The sequence below is a fragment of the Jaculus jaculus genome, chromosome 9 (assembly GCF_020740685.1).
Source record: "Jaculus jaculus isolate mJacJac1 chromosome 9, mJacJac1.mat.Y.cur, whole genome shotgun sequence".
Taxonomy (NCBI): Eukaryota; Metazoa; Chordata; class Mammalia; order Rodentia; family Dipodidae; genus Jaculus; species Jaculus jaculus.
The window spans coordinates 18,667,464-18,687,356 of NC_059110.1; the positions used below are offsets into that span (position 1 = coordinate 18,667,464).

Below are 19,893 nucleotides of genomic sequence, written 5' to 3' on the forward strand. Positions count from 1 at the left end.
TATATATTTATTACAATAAAAATGAAATAAATTAATTACTCCTTTATAAAGGAAGAAAATATTTCAGCAAGTAGTCCATAATAAGCCTTTAGTTCTTACTATAGATCAAAACAGGAATCAGGGGGGAAAATGGCAGCATGGTAATACATGTCAATAAAAGTTATAATTAAATTTTTGGTATAGGAAAAAGTCTTCAAATTCAGCACACAAAATTATATTTTCAGTAGAGAATACTCAAAGTTAATATTTTGAAATAATATAACATTTAAAATATATTTTTAGGGGTGTCAATACTATCAAATTCCACAATTAACAGTAGAATACAGGGGAAAATCCTCCTGTATTTTCTCTTCAAAATCAGGAAAATCATGTCCTCTTGTCAGGGACACAAAGATGTCATACAGATGAGAATATGGCTGAAATGACACCTATGCATTTAGGAGAAGCATATCCCTGTTCATAAGCTGGACACTTCATAAACCACAGACGCTTGGAGCAGTCCTCCCACTAGGTGTCATGGTCAGCTCAAAGAACAGGCTGAACATGGGCATAGAAAACTATTAGAACTACACCACCATATTACATCAGAGATACATCACCAAGTTTTTCTTATGTTAAAGACACTGGACAATGCAACAGAACCTTATTTGTTCAAAGACAAAAGGAATACTTATAAAGATTTGTAGCTACTCTTAAGCTTTTTATTTTTATATCTATGCATTCTGAGAAAATATATATATAAACAGATACCATGACCACCACTTTAAAATAACAGAAAATAAAAAACTGTTTTAATGTGTTTTGACTTAACAGATAATTATTCCACTAAGTTTCACAGTGGTTAATATATGGACATATACTATTATATATTAATCTATAGGTGCATATACAAAACTTTTAAATTTACCATCAAATAGGATAATAATTACAGATGTCCAAAAATCTATATGCAATACAGAATGCTATTAGATAATGATATACTATTAAGGCAATGATACTTTCAGATATTGAGTATTTGCTCTAACTTACAGTTCGATGGCTTTATTCCACATAATGACATAGCCTGAGAGGGTGAAGGACTCCACATTGACAATATGAATATTACCTCGCTCAGTGCCCACATAGAGCCACTTACTCTGAAAAGGCAGATGGCAAAATGTAATCCTGTAAGAGAAAAAAAATACATCCAAAAGGGAAATTAGAATGATGTCTCGTAAATTTCACTGACTGCATTACATAATTAATCATGATGTATATGATTCAGTAAAGATTAAAATGACATGCCACCTTCAGATTTATCTACTCATTGTGATTATTTAGCTATGCTAATTCAACTTATATGTCAAAAAGGCCTTCCAGCAAGAGGACGGCATGACTGAAAGGGGATGGATTCTGAAGAGAGAATGAGCTTCCAATCTAGCAGGTCATCCACTGCTTCACCTAGAGTGCATCACAAATCTAACTACTAAGCCACAAGCTATGAGTTCCAATTCTCACAGCTGGTCAAAACACGCAATAATAATGCATAATAGTACACAGAATATTCACTGCCAGACTAGACATCAGTGCCTAGGCTTTAGGCAAGATAAAATGTAAGGAATATTTGCTATTTCTATTAGCACACACTTTCATTAGAATGTGCAGAATGAAAATACTCAAATATACAAAATACAGACAAACTTCTAAGTTAGCAAATAATTATATAGCTTGGTAATCCTTTTTCTAAAGTGTTTTGTGTTGCAGGTTCTCAAACAGTAGTACTTACATTGAGGATGGGACTCAATTCTAAGCTCAAATCTGATTTAGACTTTATTAATGATATACACATAATCGGAAGAGAATTTTGTTCAGTCTTCTGTGCACCTGCATTTTGACTACCACCTGTTATGTGAGGCAAGGTGAGGTCAGCTGTGCTTCCTATCTGCTGTGTCACAGCACTCCAAGTACAGACTGCGGGGAGGTTCAGATATCACAGCTTTGGACTAGGAATGCTCAAGCAGGACTGTGTTATTTCACATGGTAGCAAAAGCCAGCATCACAATCTTGGGAACACAGAAGTTTCAGAATTCCCCAGATTTTAGAAAGGTATGTATTACATATTTTATGCACCATATGAAAACAAGGACAGCACCGTGAAAACATACTGAATATTTTTCAAGTATAATTTCTGAAAATATTAAGCACAAACCAATACAAGTACTCCATTTCTAGTTATGTATCTAAGAGAAGGAAAGGTACTTGTTTGCAAAGCCTGATAGCCTAGGTTCAATTCCCTGGTACCCACAAAAAGCCAGATGTACCAAGTGGTGCATGTGTCTGTAGTTCATTTGCAGTGACAACAGACCATAGTATACCATATTCACTCTCACACGCACCCATTCATTCATTCATTCATTCATTTCTCTCTGCTTTGCAAATAAGTAATAATATTTAAGAATCCTGATGTTAAACCAGACAAAAAAAGGAAGACAAGCTGTATGATCCTACTTCTATGAGTTTATATGGAGCAAAGTCCTCTATAGCTAAAGAAAGCAGATCTGGTTCCTGGAGAGACTATGGGGAAGAGAAAGGGACGGAGCATGAGGACTATACATCAGAGACGTCACACCAGGAAGCACTTTAGGTAGAAGGGTAAATACATTATCATGATTATGATGATGGTTTGTCAAAACTTAGTATGTAGTGAAAACATACAGTTTATTATTTACAATATCACCTCAATAAAATGGCTATTTTCTTCTGCTTTCAGAGATAGTGTAGACTTAAAATTATGAAAATGAGTTTCAGATCTTATATTGAGTTCTTTAATCCACCTGGAGTTGATTTTTGAATATGGTGAGATGAATGGTTTTAGTCTCACCTTTTTAAATGGGGTTATCCAATTTGTCTAGTACCATTTGTTGGGGATGCTATTTTTTTCTCCAATGTATGCTATTGGTTCTTTTGACAAAGATCAAGTAGTTGTAGGTACTTGAGCGAAGGGTCAAGGTCTTCACTTCTGCTTGATCTACACGTCTGTTTTTATCCCAGTACCATGCTGGTTTTGTTAGTATGGATTGGTAACATAGCTTTATATTGACAACAGTGACACCTCCTCCAGAGGAGTTCCCTTTGCTAAGGATATGTTTGGATATCTGAGGCTGGCTGCCATTCTATATGACTTTTTTAACATTTTTTTTTAATTTATTTATTGGGAGCTACAGACAGAGACAGAGAGGGAGACAGAGAGAGAAGGAGGGAGAGGATGGGTGCGCCAGGGCTTCCAGCCACTGCAAATGAACTCCAGATGCATGCACCCCCTTTTGCATCTGGCTAACGTGGGTCCTGGGGAATCAAGCCTCAAACCAGGGTCCTTTGGCTTCACAGGCAAGTGCTTAACCACTAAGCCATTTCTCCAGCCCCTATATGACTTTTGACATCACTTTTTCCATCTCCGTGAGGAATGATGCTGGGATTTTTATTGATATTGCATTAAATCTGTATATTGTTTCTGGTAGAATTGCCATTTTCACAATGTTAATTCCACCTATCCAGGAGCATGGAGGTCTTCCCATCTTCTTCAGTCCTCTGTGATTTCATTCTTGTTTTTATGTTTCTATTCCATAGGTCTTTCAATTTCTTTCCTGAGGGTATTTATGTTTCATTATACAGTTTTTTCACATCCTTGGCTAGTGTTAATCCAAAGTTTTTTTTTTTGTTGTTTTGTTTTGTTTTGTTTTGTTTGCAGCTACTGAAAATTGGGACAGTCTCACTGCTTTCCTTCTCATGAAGTGATGTTGTGTTTTGTTGAAGGCCTTCTCTGTATTTGCTGAAATGATCATGTGGGTCTTATGATTAAGTTTATTTATGTGGTATATCACATTGACCAGTTTCCATATGTTGAACCATCCCTGCATCCCTGGGATGAAGCCCACTTGATCAAGGTGGATAATGCTTTTGATGTGTTGTTGAAAGCAGTTTGCAAGGATTTAGTTCAGGATCTTTGCATCTAAATTCATCAGGAATATAGGCCTGTAGTTTTCTTTTCTTGTTGTATCCCTGTCTGGTTTTGGTATGAGGGTGATGCTAGCTTCATAAAAAGAGCTAAGGAGAATTTCTTGTTTTCCAATTATGAATAGGGAATGACCCCCACCTCAACAATATAGGAGTGGAGAAAGACTTCCTGAACAATATCCCAGTAGCCCAGGAAATTAAACAATTACTCAATCAGTGGGATTTCATGGAGCTAAAAATCTTCTACACACAGAAACTTACCACAGTCAAAGCTAACAGATTATCCACTGAATGCAAAAAAAATCTTCACTAGCTACACAACTAACTGACAGGGGTCTATCATCTACAAAGAACTCACAACACTAAACAATAAAAACACAGACCACTCAAAAAATGGGACAGAGAACTGAGTAGGGAGTTCTTAGAGGAAGAAAAACAAATGGCTAACACACACTGAAGAAAATGTTCAACATCCTAACTGTCAGGAAAATGCAAATTAAAACAACTGTGAGATTCCACCTTACTCTATTTAGGATAGTTATCATTAAAAACAAAAATGTTGGCAAGGATGAGGGGAAAGAGGAACCCTCATTCACTGTTGGTGGGAATGCAAACTTGTGCAACCACTATGGAAATCAATATGAAGACTCCTGCAAAGGATGAGAATAGAACTACCAACTGACCCAGCTGTCCCCCAGTGGGCATCTACCCTAAAGGCTCCAAGTTCCACTGCAGAGATTTGTGAGGCCATGTGTATAGCTGCTCAATTCATAATAGCTAAGAACTGGAACCAACTGAGAAGACCATCACTGGTGAATGGATAATGAATATGTGGTACGTTTACACATGGAATTCTATTCAACAGTAAAAAGAAATGATGAAATTTGTAGGAAAATGGATGGACGTAGAACTGATCATACTCAGCAAACATACATAATCACAGAAAGATAAATGCCACATGTTCTCACTCATCCTAACCTGGATCAGCTTGAGTTGCTGGCATACTGGATAGGCAAGAATCATAGAAACCTTTCTCCTTGAAGGTAGACTAAAAGATGTAACCTTCCACAGGGGAATGGGGAGATTGTCTGGCAAGAAGGTCCCTGGAGAGGTGGGATGAAGCCTAATCTTAAAACAACTGGCTGTGGCTTATAACTCCCAGTACCAGAAACTGATTGCTACCCACACTGAGTTGCTGATTGGAGAGACCTACAACATCCCCAGAACACAACAGGCTTCTGTCAAAGCACTTGATTACCCACCTGAGGTAAAAGGTAAGTCCCCACTGCTGAAGGCAGCATATACTGCTGACACAGAACACCAAGACCAGGCTGAAATCAGGAAGGAAGTCAGTCCCCAAATGGTTAGTCCCTTTAGTGCTGGAAAGTGCTACATGAGCTACTAAGGAAAAGTATCCGACGATGGTGTGAGCAAGGAGGGGTCAGAGATACTCAGTAAGCAGCCAGCCTGACAAGAAGCACACGGCAGTGCAATGGTGGCATGCGGCCTTGGTGGGTAGTAGCAACTAACTTTTTAATATAAAATTGTAACTCACATTTAACTGTAATACTAATAAAATATTGCATGTTATATGCTCACAAAGTTTAAACTTTCTCTGGAAGAACAAGTACTGAGGAGTTCGGAAAGTATTCCTGCTCCTTGCCCAGCAGAAGCATATGGCAGCTGTCCTGTCATATTTAAAGATATTCAAGAATCAAAGTCAGAAGAACATTTTCAATGTTCAGTAATAGAATCAAGAACTTTTTACACTCTCAAAATTAGCTGCCATCCACAAGTTTTGTGTCTGCTCTTGAGCTTTCTTCTACTGCTGGGATGGGAAGCATCGCTACTATTCAGAAATGAGAATAAACTAACATTAGTACTTTAACAAGCATGAAAATACTCATTTATCATGGCTCTAAGACTGTATTTCCCTACGTACACTTCTTTAAGAAGGAAACAATGGGGCTGGAGAGATGGCTCAGCAGTTAAGGCACTGGCTTACAAACCGTAACAACCTGGGTCTAATTCCCCAGTACCCATGTAAAGCCAGATGCACAGTGGCACATGCATCTAGAGTTCATTTGCAGCAGCTGGAAGCCTTGGCGTGCCCATTCTCCCTCCCTCCCCCCCCCTTGCAAATAAATATTTTTTAGAAACACGTTAAAAAAACTAATTTTAGGTGTACATTTGTACACATTTAACATTGTACAACCACCCTTATTTACATAAGCTGAGGAAGAGAAAGAAACCCAGTGACTTTATCATAATTAACCATTCCTCAGCAAGCAAAATCCCTGATTTTGGCTCTAAAACAAAGCACATTCCTACAAGGCAGCTCTATCAGCACATCCTAACAAGAAACTGTGAACTTCCACAAGAACACTGGGGGCGTGCAAATGTGAGACAAGCTCACTCTATGGCTTCTTGCAATTTGCAATATTCATTCCACAGTATTTACAAATCTTTACAAATCTTGACCATTTGAGAAATTAAGGGATAAAATAAAAAAGAATAAGCAAGCTCCTATACAACATCAAATAACTATGCATATGGGAAAGAGATTGAGATCTGTTGTTACTAACTGACTTGAAGCCATTTAATATCATACTGTAACACGAAACAGCCTTAAGGCAAATCAATTTCAAGTGTATAAGCCTGTCTGCAGATCAACAGGTGAGAACACAGGGACTCTAAGACTCGCGACACTGCATTGCTACCACCCTCAGCTGTGCCAAAGGCAGAGGGTTGAAGGGCCCTTACGAACTTTAGGGCTAATGTTTTTCTTCACGTTTTTGGAACTAAAGTATATTATGAAGAAGACTAGGTCAGACACAGGCCAAGTCCACAGCCAGGCCGACCAAAGATGTAACAGAGAGGCTGGAGAGACCTTCTAACCCAGCTGAGCGGGTGTTCAGCGCAGCTCATTACAGGGAAGCACCCCTGCTGTGCCAGAGCTGGGCCACAGACATGGGAGTGAGAACCATGTAAACCCGCTGTTGCTTTAGCCTCTAGAGTTCTGTGGTGTTTCATTACACAGAGTAGAAAACTACACCTCTACTATTGTAAACCAAACTCCTTTAGTTAGAAATTTTAAAAAGCTATGAAAACTCAATTAGAGACTAGAATTAAATTTAAAAATCCCTTGAAAAACTTGTCAGGAATGAGAACAGGAACATGCATCATGAGGAAGCACGAACTTGGAGCAAAGTTGCTTCTCCAATTCTTTTAATGTTAAGACGATGTTTTTATTTTAACATGTTATAGATCACTAATAACAACAACAACAATACTGACTTAGTAACACATGGTAACTTACGTTTTTAAAGTGCTGGCATGTACTGCTGATATGTAAGCTACAGACAAAGTCACGTATGGCACACAAGGCACAACATGGGAAACACTAACACGCAGCAAGCACTGAGAGGATTATCCATATGAAAAGCACAATAGAAGCATATCAAATTGGGTCTGAAAAGGTTCCTAAAGTAGCACTGCTGAAGATAGGGAGAAAGGGTCTACCTAAAATAAATATAAAAGAAATACATGGACAGTAAGTTGTATTCCCTCAGTATGCCACTAAACAATGCTGTGTTCTAAGCTTCCATCGGTAAACATATCACACATGGTTATTACAGTGATGACAATTTTCATTTTCGATTAAAGGACTTAGAACATATGAAAATGTATAGAGTGTTATGTAGTCAAGCAGCAAATTTAGAACATTTTACTGTAATCCAATTTTCTTCAACAAAAGATCATATATGGCTTCCGATATGAATAGCAGAATTAATCATCCATAGACAGGATCATAAATACGATGTACAGATGATTACAATTTCACAACTGAGTCTAAAGAACAGAACAAGAACTCACAAATCCACCTATCGTCATTATTAGATGAGCCTACTATAATAGAAAGGATGTCATCTTGTCCACTCTCAGCAAGTGCCACAAAACCACTCACCTAATAAGTATTTAGTAAGTTTTCACTAAATGAGCAAATGAACTATAAAGTGTAGGCACTTAATAAGACAATGAGACTGACTTCTTCCTCTCTACCCCAAGGCCTAAGTCTAAGGTACGCCTCCAGCACTGTCAAATCCCTGCCAAACTGCCACAACAGTTATCTTTCAAAGCCAAGAAAGCCTGTAACATGTTTATTATTACTGAGAATCTTTCTCTTTTCACACATATACAACCATATCTGTACATTTATCTAGGCTTATTAAACATTTTTTTGGTTGTCTATCCCCCAAATTTACTTTCTCTCAGTTTGATTAAAAAGTTTTTTTCAGTATCTTTACTTTGTGCTTATAAGACAAGAAATCTAGGGTGAAAGAAGTAGGTGTACGCACACACACACGCACACACACACACATACTTGTAGCAGAGCCCATAACCCTGGAACTGAGTATGAATCCCAGGCTGGCCTTAAACACACAGTAATCCTGTTTCAGCCTCCTGAGTGCTAGTATTACAAATGTGAGGAACTCCCAGCTGGTGCACTAGTAGTTAAAAAATAATACTGGGCTGGAGAGATGGCATAGCAGTTAGGCACTTACCTGTAAAGCCTAAGGACCCCAGTTCGAGGCTCAATTCCCCAGGACCCAAGTAAGCCAGATGCACAAGGTGGCACATGCATCTGGCGTTCGTTTGCAGTGGCTGGAAGCCCTGGCACGCCCATTCTCTATTTGCCTTTTTCTCTCTCTGTCACTCTCAAATAAATTAAAAAAAATTTTTTTTAAATTCTCCACAAATAGCTCTGAATCATGTATCCTTACTCATCAATACCTGGTGAGGGTGGCCTTCTGCTTTGTAGTTAGTGTGCTGTACAAAACTTTACTACAGAATTATTCTTTATTGCCTAACTTGCAGTCTGCACATAGTGTTTAAGCATTTGCCTGACTCTCATAGCTGTCCCCTATAAAACTTTTTTAAAGTTTCAATTTTAATTTTTCTGTGACTATTTCATAGTTAATTGTTTAAGTGACTAACAGCATCATTTATCATGACAGGCCCATTGTTCTCCATCAGATGAGAACAGTAACAATGGCACTTGTTTCCTGTATTGTTCTCAGGGTTCCAATGTCACCCCTGTCACTTCCCAGTGTGTCCATATGTCTTCATAAAAAATGAGTATGCAGGTAGGTGCAAATATGGGTTAAAGGCAGCAAACTAGAACAGGGACCAACTGACTAGAAAAAACAAGAAGCCTTGGGCTGGAGAGATGGCTCAGCAGTTAAGGCACTTTCCTGGGATGCCTAACAATGAAGGTTCAATTCCCCAGTACCCACATGAAGCTAGGTGCACAAAGTGGTGTGTACATCTGAAGTTCATTTGCAATAGCTACATGCCCTGGTGCACAATTCTCATATTCATTCGTGTTCTATTCCCCGCCCCCAACAGTCCTTGCAAAGAGAAAAGGAAGTCTTCAGGTAGTGGTGCTAAGGACAACAGAGACCAGTGGAAGGGGAGCACTAGGGGTGAAAGGCCCGGCAGAGGGAGGGGCAGGAGATGAGGGAAACAGAGGAAAGAATCAACCAATATGAAATATGCATGAGAACCTCATATGGGAACTTATTACTTTGGATGCTAATTCTTAAAATAAAGTATAAAAAATACAAAATGGTAGGGCAGGAGAAGGGAGGGGAAAGAAGAGAGGAGTGTGTTTTGGGACCAAGAACCAAATATTACTGTACTGAAGGGAAGGGAGAAGAGGAGAGAGAAGAGAGGAGAAAAAAGGAGGAGAATGGAGGGAGGGAAGAAGAAATCATGGCTCTGGGACCAAGACCCTCTTGAAACCCACCTCCCAGGTAACAAGTCTAAGCAGTGCCTGGCTTTCTAGTGATGCAGGACTCCCCTCTGCTCTGCAAAGACTCAGAGACATTGCTCACCCAGTGAACATTCTTTGAGCACTCAGTTTGTAGGAATTACTGGTGGGATAAAATAGTAAGATAGATGGAATGTAGAGTCTAATAATATCATCAAGTAACCCCAAGCACCTCATATGTTTCAGGCTGGCCTTGAACTCCGCATGTAGTGAACAGTGACCTTGAACTTCTGATCCTCCTGCCTCCATTTTACAAGTACTAGGATGACAGGCAGGCACCACCACATCTGGTTCTGGGCACCAACCCAGGGATCTGTGCATGCTGGGCAAGGCCACTATGACCCCAGCTCAGCAGAGCACCCGAGGGCAGCACGTGGGCTCCGCCCTGTCTGCGCTCCCTGCCTGCCTCTCTCCAGGGACAGTAGACAGCACTTCTGCAGTCGGCCTCAGCCAGAAAGGCTTGAACCCAGTTCACTGAATGTCACTCCGTTAAACCACACACACACATATTCTGGGGACAATCTGTTCTCCACCTGGTCTCTGCTGAAATATCTTGTGGCATGACATTTTATAGTTGCCTAAAAGGTCTCCTGTTGAGTTGGCATCAGTGGGGCAAATCTATGCCTCACTTTCACATGTAATCGTCGCATCTACCCCTCATTAGGACACACCTGCACATTTTCCTGGGAAATCTCAAGTAAACATACAAATTAATTATTCATATATCCTGAAGGAGACGATTCTGTTCAGCTTTCTGCCACTATTCAACAAAGACCCACTGTCTCCAGGTTGCATTAGGATGAACCACCTTCCCTTCTGAACTCTCCTGGCTACTGAATGTCCTCACTTTCCAGATACAATGGTAATACAAATGGTGGTTTGAATGCACCCCAATGGACTCAGGTGTTTTACTAAAAAGCTTGTCTCCAGCTGCCTGGCGGAGGGAGGTGTCACTGGGGGCTCATCGCATTTCTAACCCAAAGGTATGTAAGCCTGAGCGCTCTGGCTGGGTTCCCTGCTGCTTGCTGCCTGGCTGCGGGCTTGTTCGTGGTGCTGGCCGACTGCCAGTGGCTTTTCCTCTTGGTGGGTCTGTGAAAGAACGCCAGCCTCTTTCACCAATTTATAAGCTTCAAATAAATCCCTTTCTCCCCAAAACTGTCTGTTTGGAAGTTTATCCCAGCAATATGAGCTATAACAACAAACAACATATTTAGGAGAACTGTATACTTTTTTATCATGTTTCTCAAAATTCTCACTCCACCCACTGCCATATTTTAAGCAAGGTCAAACTTTCTGCACATAATGATGTTATAGTTCACAAGCACATTTACCAAGGTGGTCTCACAAGATCATGTTGCTTAGTGTGGTCAGTTTAAGGACACTGTGCTCATGTGGACAGTTCTCCAAGCAGGATATAGCTATTGCTTCAAGTTAGAGCAGGTTAGTTTACCCTAACCAGACCCTCAAAAGATCAAGTCTACTAACATGCCCTTCTAGGAGTCATTAGACCTCATCTGAGATGACACCACTTCCTCCCTCCTGACCATCCCTTTCCCACATACATACATACATACATACATACATACATACATACATACATTCATACATTCATTCATTCCAGCACCTCCTGCCCTAAGAGATAGCAAGTGGAAAGCGGACTGGGTTAAAAGAAGGACTCCAACTTTCAGGAGGTCATCTCCTATGCTGAGGTGAGACTTTTAGGTGATGCTGCTATTTGGGGGTCACAAACTCCTGTCAGTAAACCCAGTGGTTTATTGAGCTTGACTCAGGTGGCAGCTTCCTTTGCTCTGCTGCTAGTGCCCTCGCTGCTCTGGGGTCAACAGACGTTACACCCAACACCTATGCTGGAATCCTACAGTGGCTTCCCAAAAACACATTTACAAATTAAGATCACTTAACATTCACTTTCCAGAACACAGTACCCTTGTTAAGCAGCAACACTTCTAGACAGCAAAATCTGCATGCACTGCTACACAACACAGTACCACAAACTTAGCATCATAAAACAAAACCCACTTCTATTACTTCCATTTCTTTTGGTCTGGAACTATGTCAAGATTCTCAGCTTCACAACATGTAAGGCTGAAAAAACAGGGGTTGGCCAAGCTGTATTCCTGCATACTGTTCTAGAAATTCTGGGGAATAATCTTTTCTAAGCTCATTCCGGTTGCTGGCCAAAAGCAGCTTTGGCTGGGTCTCCACATCCTTGCTGTGTGTCAGAGGTCAGGCACACGCTCAGCCATTACAGGCTCATGAATTCCTTCCGATGTGACTACCTCCAGCTTCATGACTAGCAAAGAAAAATCTCCCTTCTACAGAATCGCTCTCATACAATGAACCTGAAGCCTGGAAGAATCCAGACCCTTTCAGAGACTCACCTGATTTAGGCCTACTGGGGATAATCTCTCCATTTTAAGGTTAACTAAGCTAGAAGCTTAATTACACCTTCAATTAAATGAATATGTTTAAATAATGAAAAGAGTAGGTATATGTTTACCAGTGCAGATCACTCAGGCCCATCTTAGAATTCTGCCTATGTTGGATATATGTTTAGGGGTGAGATTATCATGAAATGTAAATGTTGTCACAAATGTTTCAAGAGTGGTTTAATGAATTGTTTTTCTCCTAGCAGGTCATGAGAAATTCAGTAGCAATATAGAATCAAACCAATATTTTAGTCATTCTAATAGGTGACTGGAGTTTTAGTTTGTATTTTTCTGATGACATACTTTTGTTTATTAAAAATAACTGAAAAAAGGTGCCCCATGCATCTGGAGCTTGTTTGCAGTGGCTAGAGGCCCAGGCATACCAATTCTCCCCCACCCCCTTCAAATAAGTAAATAAATAAATTTTTAAAGATCAGAAAATTATTTTGCCATGTCTTTATAAATACCTAAAATGGCATTCATCATAATGTAACTTATGTCTGAATACCTGATTTACAGTATGTCATTTTTGATTTTATTCATCTTTCTTCTTCATCTTTCTTCTTACGAGACTTAGCACAGTCCCTGGCACACAGCAAACACGCACTGAACTAAACTGGACTTTGAAAAAAAATGATTTTAATTCATTTCCAAATGGAAAGCACTACTGTTCATTACATCCCTCCTGGACCAGTTACAGTGAGGCACCCAGCTGAGTCCTCTGTCACTCGGGGCTGTGGTCTGCTACTGCTGAAAGGGCCAGGAATGACTAAGCACTGCCTGCATGTCAAAGCCAAAGGATTACCACACAGCTGCCTTTCTTTTGTCTTGCTGTTGATACAGGACTTAGCACAGTATTATTTAGTAAATCTGGATCACCAGGATACTTACCTTTCTTTGTTATACAGCTCCTCCCTTCAAATCTATGTGTGTGTGTGTGTGTGTGTGTGTGCACACATGTGTAGGTGAACCTGTGCATACCTATAGAAGGCAGAGGACTTCAGATGTGTCCTCAGCAACACTGTCCATGTCCTTTGAGACAGGCTCTCTCACTGGCCTGGCACTCACCAATTAGGGCAGACTGGCTCACCAGCAAGCCCTGCTTCTGCCTGCCTCTCGATGGGATTACCAGAAACTGCCACCTTGGGCATCTTTCCATGAGTACTCAGGATCAAACTCAGGTCTTGATGTCTGTGAGACGAGCACTGTTCCAACAGTGCTCTCTCCAGCCCTCACCTAATCTCTGTATCCTTTAGCACATCACAATGCCGCTAAGCAGTCAGACAAGCTTCTTTGAATATCTCTCCTCTTTACTTTATTCAAATTTTTTAGCTATTATACATAATTATTTTAGGAAGTTATCTAACACTACTTTAACATCTTTCCTTTCACAGTTTCAAGGTCATCAAATGGTAACTCTTTTCTTTGAACATTGAGAAATTCTTTTCTTTCCTCTTTTGAAATGTTGCCTGAATATACATAGTTCCTAAGATGACTCACTGTTTCTATCTCAATAACCAATTATTCTTATTCTCAAAGTAGAAGATCACATTTCTCTTTCTAACAGCTCTGGATATCACTGTGAGCCTCTTGGGTCTCATTCCAAATGCCTGTGTTATTTCATTATGCTGTGTTCAAAGAAAGTACTTTACTCTGGCATGGTGGCACAAGTATGCAATCCCACAGTTGGGAGAACCTGGGCTACGTGAGACTTTGTCTCAAAAAACAATAGTAAAGGAAATCATTTTAACAATATGATGCAAATGCAACAGAAAATATCTATTTAGGTCTTTAATTATATTCAATATTTTAAGCTGCTTCTTGTTTAATATGTGCAGTGAATTAATTTAAAACCATTTTAAGACCTGCATGGATATTTTTAGGTTGGTATTTAGCCAAATATTCTTTTATAGCTTTTATAGCCCATGTTCATGTACCAGGTGAGAAAATTATAAGCTTTACAAGTAGGCAAAGCACAATATTTAGGTAAAATTATAGTAACAGTATTATGTGAAAAATAAAAATGTATCCAAACATTTGTCAAGTGCCTTCAGCGTGGGAAAAGTCGCCCTAGTTTGACTAGCCACATTGCTAGACCTCCAACACCACTTCAGCAGGGAGGGTATGCCACCTACAGAAGCGGGGTAGGACCATGAGCTGTGTGCCCGGCAGAACTAGACAGTAAGACCCTACGGCAAAAGACACCTCTTCTTCCAGTTGCAGATCACAAAGACACTGAGCGGTAACTGAGCTGGAAGACCGCACCCTGGTTGCTAGCTATCATCATGTTGCAAGGAGCTGTGCAGGTTTCTAGGGAGAAAAAAGTCATGAATAATCTGACCCAGCAATGGGCCTATGAGCTACACATCCCGTCAGTAAGGCAGGCTGTGCCCACTGGTGCAGTAGTGGCATGACTCCTGTGGGGCTACCAACTGTTACTTGTATTTGAGTTTGGCTTCACAGGAGGGAACTCAGGCCAGGACCTGAAACCTCGTCCAAAGCATAGGCTGGGAAGGTCGTGGGCCCAAAAATAGAAGCTACTAGTGTTTGGCTAAATGGATTATGCTGTGCTCATCAACTTGCACTCTAAATATGTATGCCTGTGCACACAGATTAGTGTTGTTCTTACCTTTGGTCAGAGACATTTCTCTATGCAGATGGTGGTGACTACTAAAGAGACTCAAAACTTGAAAAAGGCTGAAAATAAGTGACTCTGGAGTGCTCATTACTAAATGAGACATTTCTGTCACCCCCTTTCAAAGCTCAGGGAAAATGTAAGAGCAAGAGGATGGGGGAAAATGCTGTGGGATGCTTCTAGACAGGCATGATGTGGGCATTTAATTCATGACCTCAGAGTGACTCTCTTACCACAGGAACAACACCCACACAATACTGGACTCATCAGTAAACTACCACAGATGATGGAGGAGGGCAGGAGGCTTCTCCCCTCCCTGAGGTGTTTAGGGCAGTTACTGGTATCTGGTGGAGTGGGAGACATTCTCTGCCATGGTATAACCACTGGTAGAACCCATGTAAAAAGCCAGGCATGAACAAAAAAAGCCAAGCATGGAGAACCTGGCCTGGTGGCGCACGCCTTTAATCCCAGCACTTGGGAGGCAGAGGTAGGAGGATCACTGTGAGTTCAAGGCCACCCTAAGACTATATAGTGAATTTCAGGTCAGCATGAGCTAGAGTGAGACCCTACCCCGAAAAACCAAAGAATAAAAAATAAAAAAAGAGCCAGGCATGGAGATGTCTACCTATAACCCAAGTCTAGGACAGGTGAGAACAGGAGAACTGTTGGAGCTACCTGATCAGCCAGCCAGACTAAATGAACGCATCATGAAACTTGCATACAAAGGGACTGTCTACAGTTCTGAGAAGGCCCAAGGAAGATTTAAGTGCGTTGATACAAGGTGACCTATCAGATATGTTGCTAAGTGCCACAAATTGCAGGAAGACTATATAATGACTTCACATTGCCATAAAAAAGAGGGCCAGATAGAAATCCTTCCATTATTTAAAAAAAAATTAATTTATTTTAGAGAGAGAGAAAAAGAAAATGGGCACACCAGGGCCTTCAGCCACTGCAAACAAATTCCAGGCACATGTGCCACTTTATGCATCTGGCTTACATGGGTCCTGGGGAATTGAACCTGGGTCATTGAACCTGGGTCCTTTGGCTTTGCAGGCAAGTGTCTTAACCACTATGACATCTCTTCAGTCCCTTCCATTATTTTTTTAAAACTTTCATATTTTTATTTACTTATTTGAGAGAAAGAAACACAGACAGAGACAATGGGAGTGCCAGGGCCTCCAGCTGCTGCAAATGAATTCGAAATGCATGTGCCACCTTGTGCATCTGGCTGAGGTGGGTTCTGGGGACTCAAACCTTGGTCCTTTGGCTTTGCAGGCAAGCACCTTAACTGCTGGCTATATCTGAAACCACCATTTTTTTTTTTTAATGCACAGACTATATCCACAGAATATGTGGACCTCTATGAGAAGAATGTTGCTTTCTTTGTATAATCTTTGACATTTTAGAATTATTTATCAGGTTATACTTGAATTCCATTGCAAAAAGTTCTAAATATAATACAAAGAAAATGTAACAAAATATAATAGCAGGGATGAAGCACTTGGGAGGCAGAGGTAGGAGGATCACTGTGATCAGCAGTTAAGTGTGCTTCATACATTAATATGAGGGCCTAAGACATGAACAGCTGGGCATGGTCACACATGCCTATAACCCCAGTCCCAAGAACAAGGAATTTCTAGAGCTTGTGGGTAAAAAGATTAAAAAAAATAAAAATTTTAAAAGAGGCAAGAGAAAGTCCAGCTGTAACAAGACTGGATGGGAGAGCAATGGAACAGGACAGCACCATTCCCTGACCCCTGTAGGCAAGTACACACCTCCACAGGTGAGTACATTGATTCAGGAAAGGGCACAAACCTCAAGCATGCACATACCAAACACACACATATACACACTCACATACATGCACACACACGTTCACATCACACCCACAGAAACAAAATGGAACAGCAAATATCCTACCTATAAGAAAACAGACTCTTCTTACCTTTCTCTGCAAAATTTAAGTGAATGTAATATGGCAGGCCTTTTCTGACGTAAATTCCATAAGTGTAAGGTGTCATCAGCCAAGGCACTCACAAGCGCTCCCTTGAAAAGAAAGTATACTTTACATACATTTTATAAACTTTTACTACTAAATGGGTACCTAATTATCCACTCAAATTCCAAAACTTTCCACCAGTATACTTAGTTCTAAAACACATCTGTCTCACCCAAATTTCAAAGAGCAAATGCAGAGGTATGTTATATATCTATACAAATTAATGTCATTAGCTTCTTCAATAATTTAAATAATTCAACATCGAATGATACAAATGCATACTAATGGGATGAGAGGGTGTAAGGCAGCTATGATGTAAGATAACACTCACTAAGAAACCTCCACAAGCACATGCTCTTTGGATAACTAGGCTGAGTTACTTTCTATTAGTCATAGCGTTTTATACTAGTGATGCCTTCTTTAAGTACAACAGCCAAAAGAATTCATTTTTTTTCATGTGTATTTAGAAATTTATTCAATAGAAACTAAGCATTTAGATTAACAAGTCCCCAAATTGCTCTCATATTGAAGGAATTAAGCCCTGTCCTAAGTAGTTTCTAAATTCCTTGCCTCCATGACCACCTTTCCTCACTTGCAATAATAAACTCTGTAATAAACCCTTGCTCTTAGAACCTCTTGAGTTTGATAACAATGTGCTTATAAAATGGTGTTTTCTCTAGTTCCTTCCATATTTCATTGTCCTAACAAAAAGAAAGCAGGCATCAGTGACTTCACCTCATAAGCAACGATGTGAGGCAGTATGCACTTTCTGATAGGAGACTCTTGACTGGTTTTTGAAATAATTCATTAAAGTACATTCTGTTATCTATATTAAGCTTTTAAAATTATTTTAATAAAGTTTTTTAATGTTATGTGAATTTCAATACCCTTGAAATAAAACTTAGATACAGCATCAGGTGCCAAAATTATTTACCTGTTTGCAGCAGCACTCTGTAAAAAACATGTTAGGCAACATTTCTGATGGCACTTTAAAATGAATTATGATCATCTCTGACCAACATGAACTGACCTTTTTTGGGTTTTATTTTTCAGTTACTTAAGCATGGGTGGAGTAAGCAATGTGAGAACCCAGGTGCAGTCCGATTCTTGGTGTAAGCAGGGGACTCAGCCCACTCACCTCGTTAATCAGGAACTGGAGCTGAATCACCGCGGCCCCACTGTCATGCTGGCAGTGACATTCCACCCCTGGACGGCCAAAGCTGAGAGCAGTTCCATTAAGGAGGTTTGGGTATTTGTAGTTTTTACAGAAACTTTTAAATTATATAACTAATAAATATTTTATGGCCTGATACTCAATCCAGGATGCTTACTGAAGCTGAGTTTTAGATTAGGTTTGTTCCACATCAACGTTAGTAATCAGCTAACAGATTACAACTTTAAAAGAAATAACTTGATTTTTCTTTAAAAAAAAAACTGAAGTATTAGAATCAGCAATATACAAATATAAGGTTAATACCTGGTTAATTTACTATTTTTTGTTTGGTTTTTGAGGTAGGGTCTCACTCTAGCCCAGGCTGACCTGGAACTCACTATGTCGTCTCAGAGTGGCCTCGAACTCATGGCAATCCTCCTACCTCTGCCCCCCAAGTGCTGGGATTAAAGGCGTGCGCCAGCACACCCAGCCCAGTTTACTCTATTTTGATCCAACTTGTTTTCTTCCTCTTAAAAGAGCAAAAAGGGAAGAAGAGAAGACAAAAACACTTGGAACTATAGAACATCCAATCTTCCCTGTCAGCTAACAAATGTGAAAAGTAGGTAAATATTTTGTACTATGATTTTTTACTGCCATTTTTCATTCTGATACTATCACTTCTAAGTTCAACATATAATGAATGCACACCCATACACACCCATGCCTCTGAGTATAAGGAAGAACGACACACCTGTACACAGCATGTTTCTAAACAGCCTGCTGCGTCACCAGTGGGCCTCACTAGTGGCACACCAATGCTTTGCAGAAGGCAGGGCTGAGGTTCCAGACAATGTGCCGATCACAACAGCACACAGCAAACAGCATTTGCCATGTGTTGGACACTATTGTAGATATCACGTAAGTTAATTCATTCAATCTCATAATTCATAAAGAATATATGCATATCCTCCATTTAAAGAGATAAAGTAAAGGAAATACACAGACAATGACTAGCACGCCCTAAGTAACCAAGCTGTAACTTGATTCCCATTGCGATTCCAGCAGCCACACTTTTTCCCTCTTCTCCTTTAGTTCCAATGCTGAGTATGAACTCAAGACTCACGTATGCTGAGCACATGTTCTACCACTGAGTTACATACCCACTCCTATTCTCTTAACAAATATGTTGAGTAAAGAACAAAAATATAACAACTAGAAAACAATAACAGAATTCTGTGTGTGATACTGTCACATGCATTTTACTTTCATAAACTAAAAATAAGATCATTGTCATTTTAACATGCTGTTATTCTCTTTCTACTAGTTAAGTCAATATTAATAGTAAAAGACCAAACCTAAAAGAAATTTGGTAAGATTTAATAAAGTGATAGATCTCTGTGTACGAACCATTTCTACATTCTATTAAGCAGCATCATGTAGTTCAAGTGAATACAATAATAAATGAATAAGTGAAATTTCTATTATATATATATATATTTCTTCATTTTTGAGGATAAAAGCCAGGCTTCATGTATGTGTGGGCAAGTGTTATACTACGGGAGGGGGATATAGTCTACCACCTAATCTTTTGACATTAACCACAGATGTTTAATAAAAGCTTATATGATTTGAGAAAAAGCAAACAGGCAGAGAGAGAGAGAGAGAGAGAGAGAGAGAGAGAGAGAGTGTGTGTGTGTGTGTGTGTGTGTGTTTGGCTACCCCAGGACCTCTTACCACTTCCAATCAACTCCAGGTGCATGCACCACAGTATGCATCTGCCTTTGCATGGGTACCGGGGAACTGAACACAGGCTGGCATGCTTTGCAAATA

The 19,893-nt window shown here is 39.9% G+C and overlaps 1 protein-coding gene across 3 annotated transcripts in view; it reads right to left on the bottom strand.

Annotated features, from left to right (window-relative positions):
• Stxbp5 (syntaxin binding protein 5) overlaps positions 1–19,893 on the bottom strand; it is a 148,000-nt gene that overhangs the window by 97,799 nt on the left and 30,308 nt on the right. For all 3 annotated transcript variants that reach the window (XM_004651137.2, XM_045158313.1, XM_045158312.1), the window contains exons 3-5: positions 18,049–18,130; positions 16,857–16,957; positions 1,030–1,164 (exon numbers count right to left, since the gene is read on the bottom strand). In XM_004651137.2, the coding sequence (XP_004651194.2) occupies positions 1,030–1,164; positions 16,857–16,957; positions 18,049–18,130 (318 nt within the window). The remainder of the gene's footprint in view (positions 1–1,029; positions 1,165–16,856; positions 16,958–18,048; positions 18,131–19,893) is intronic.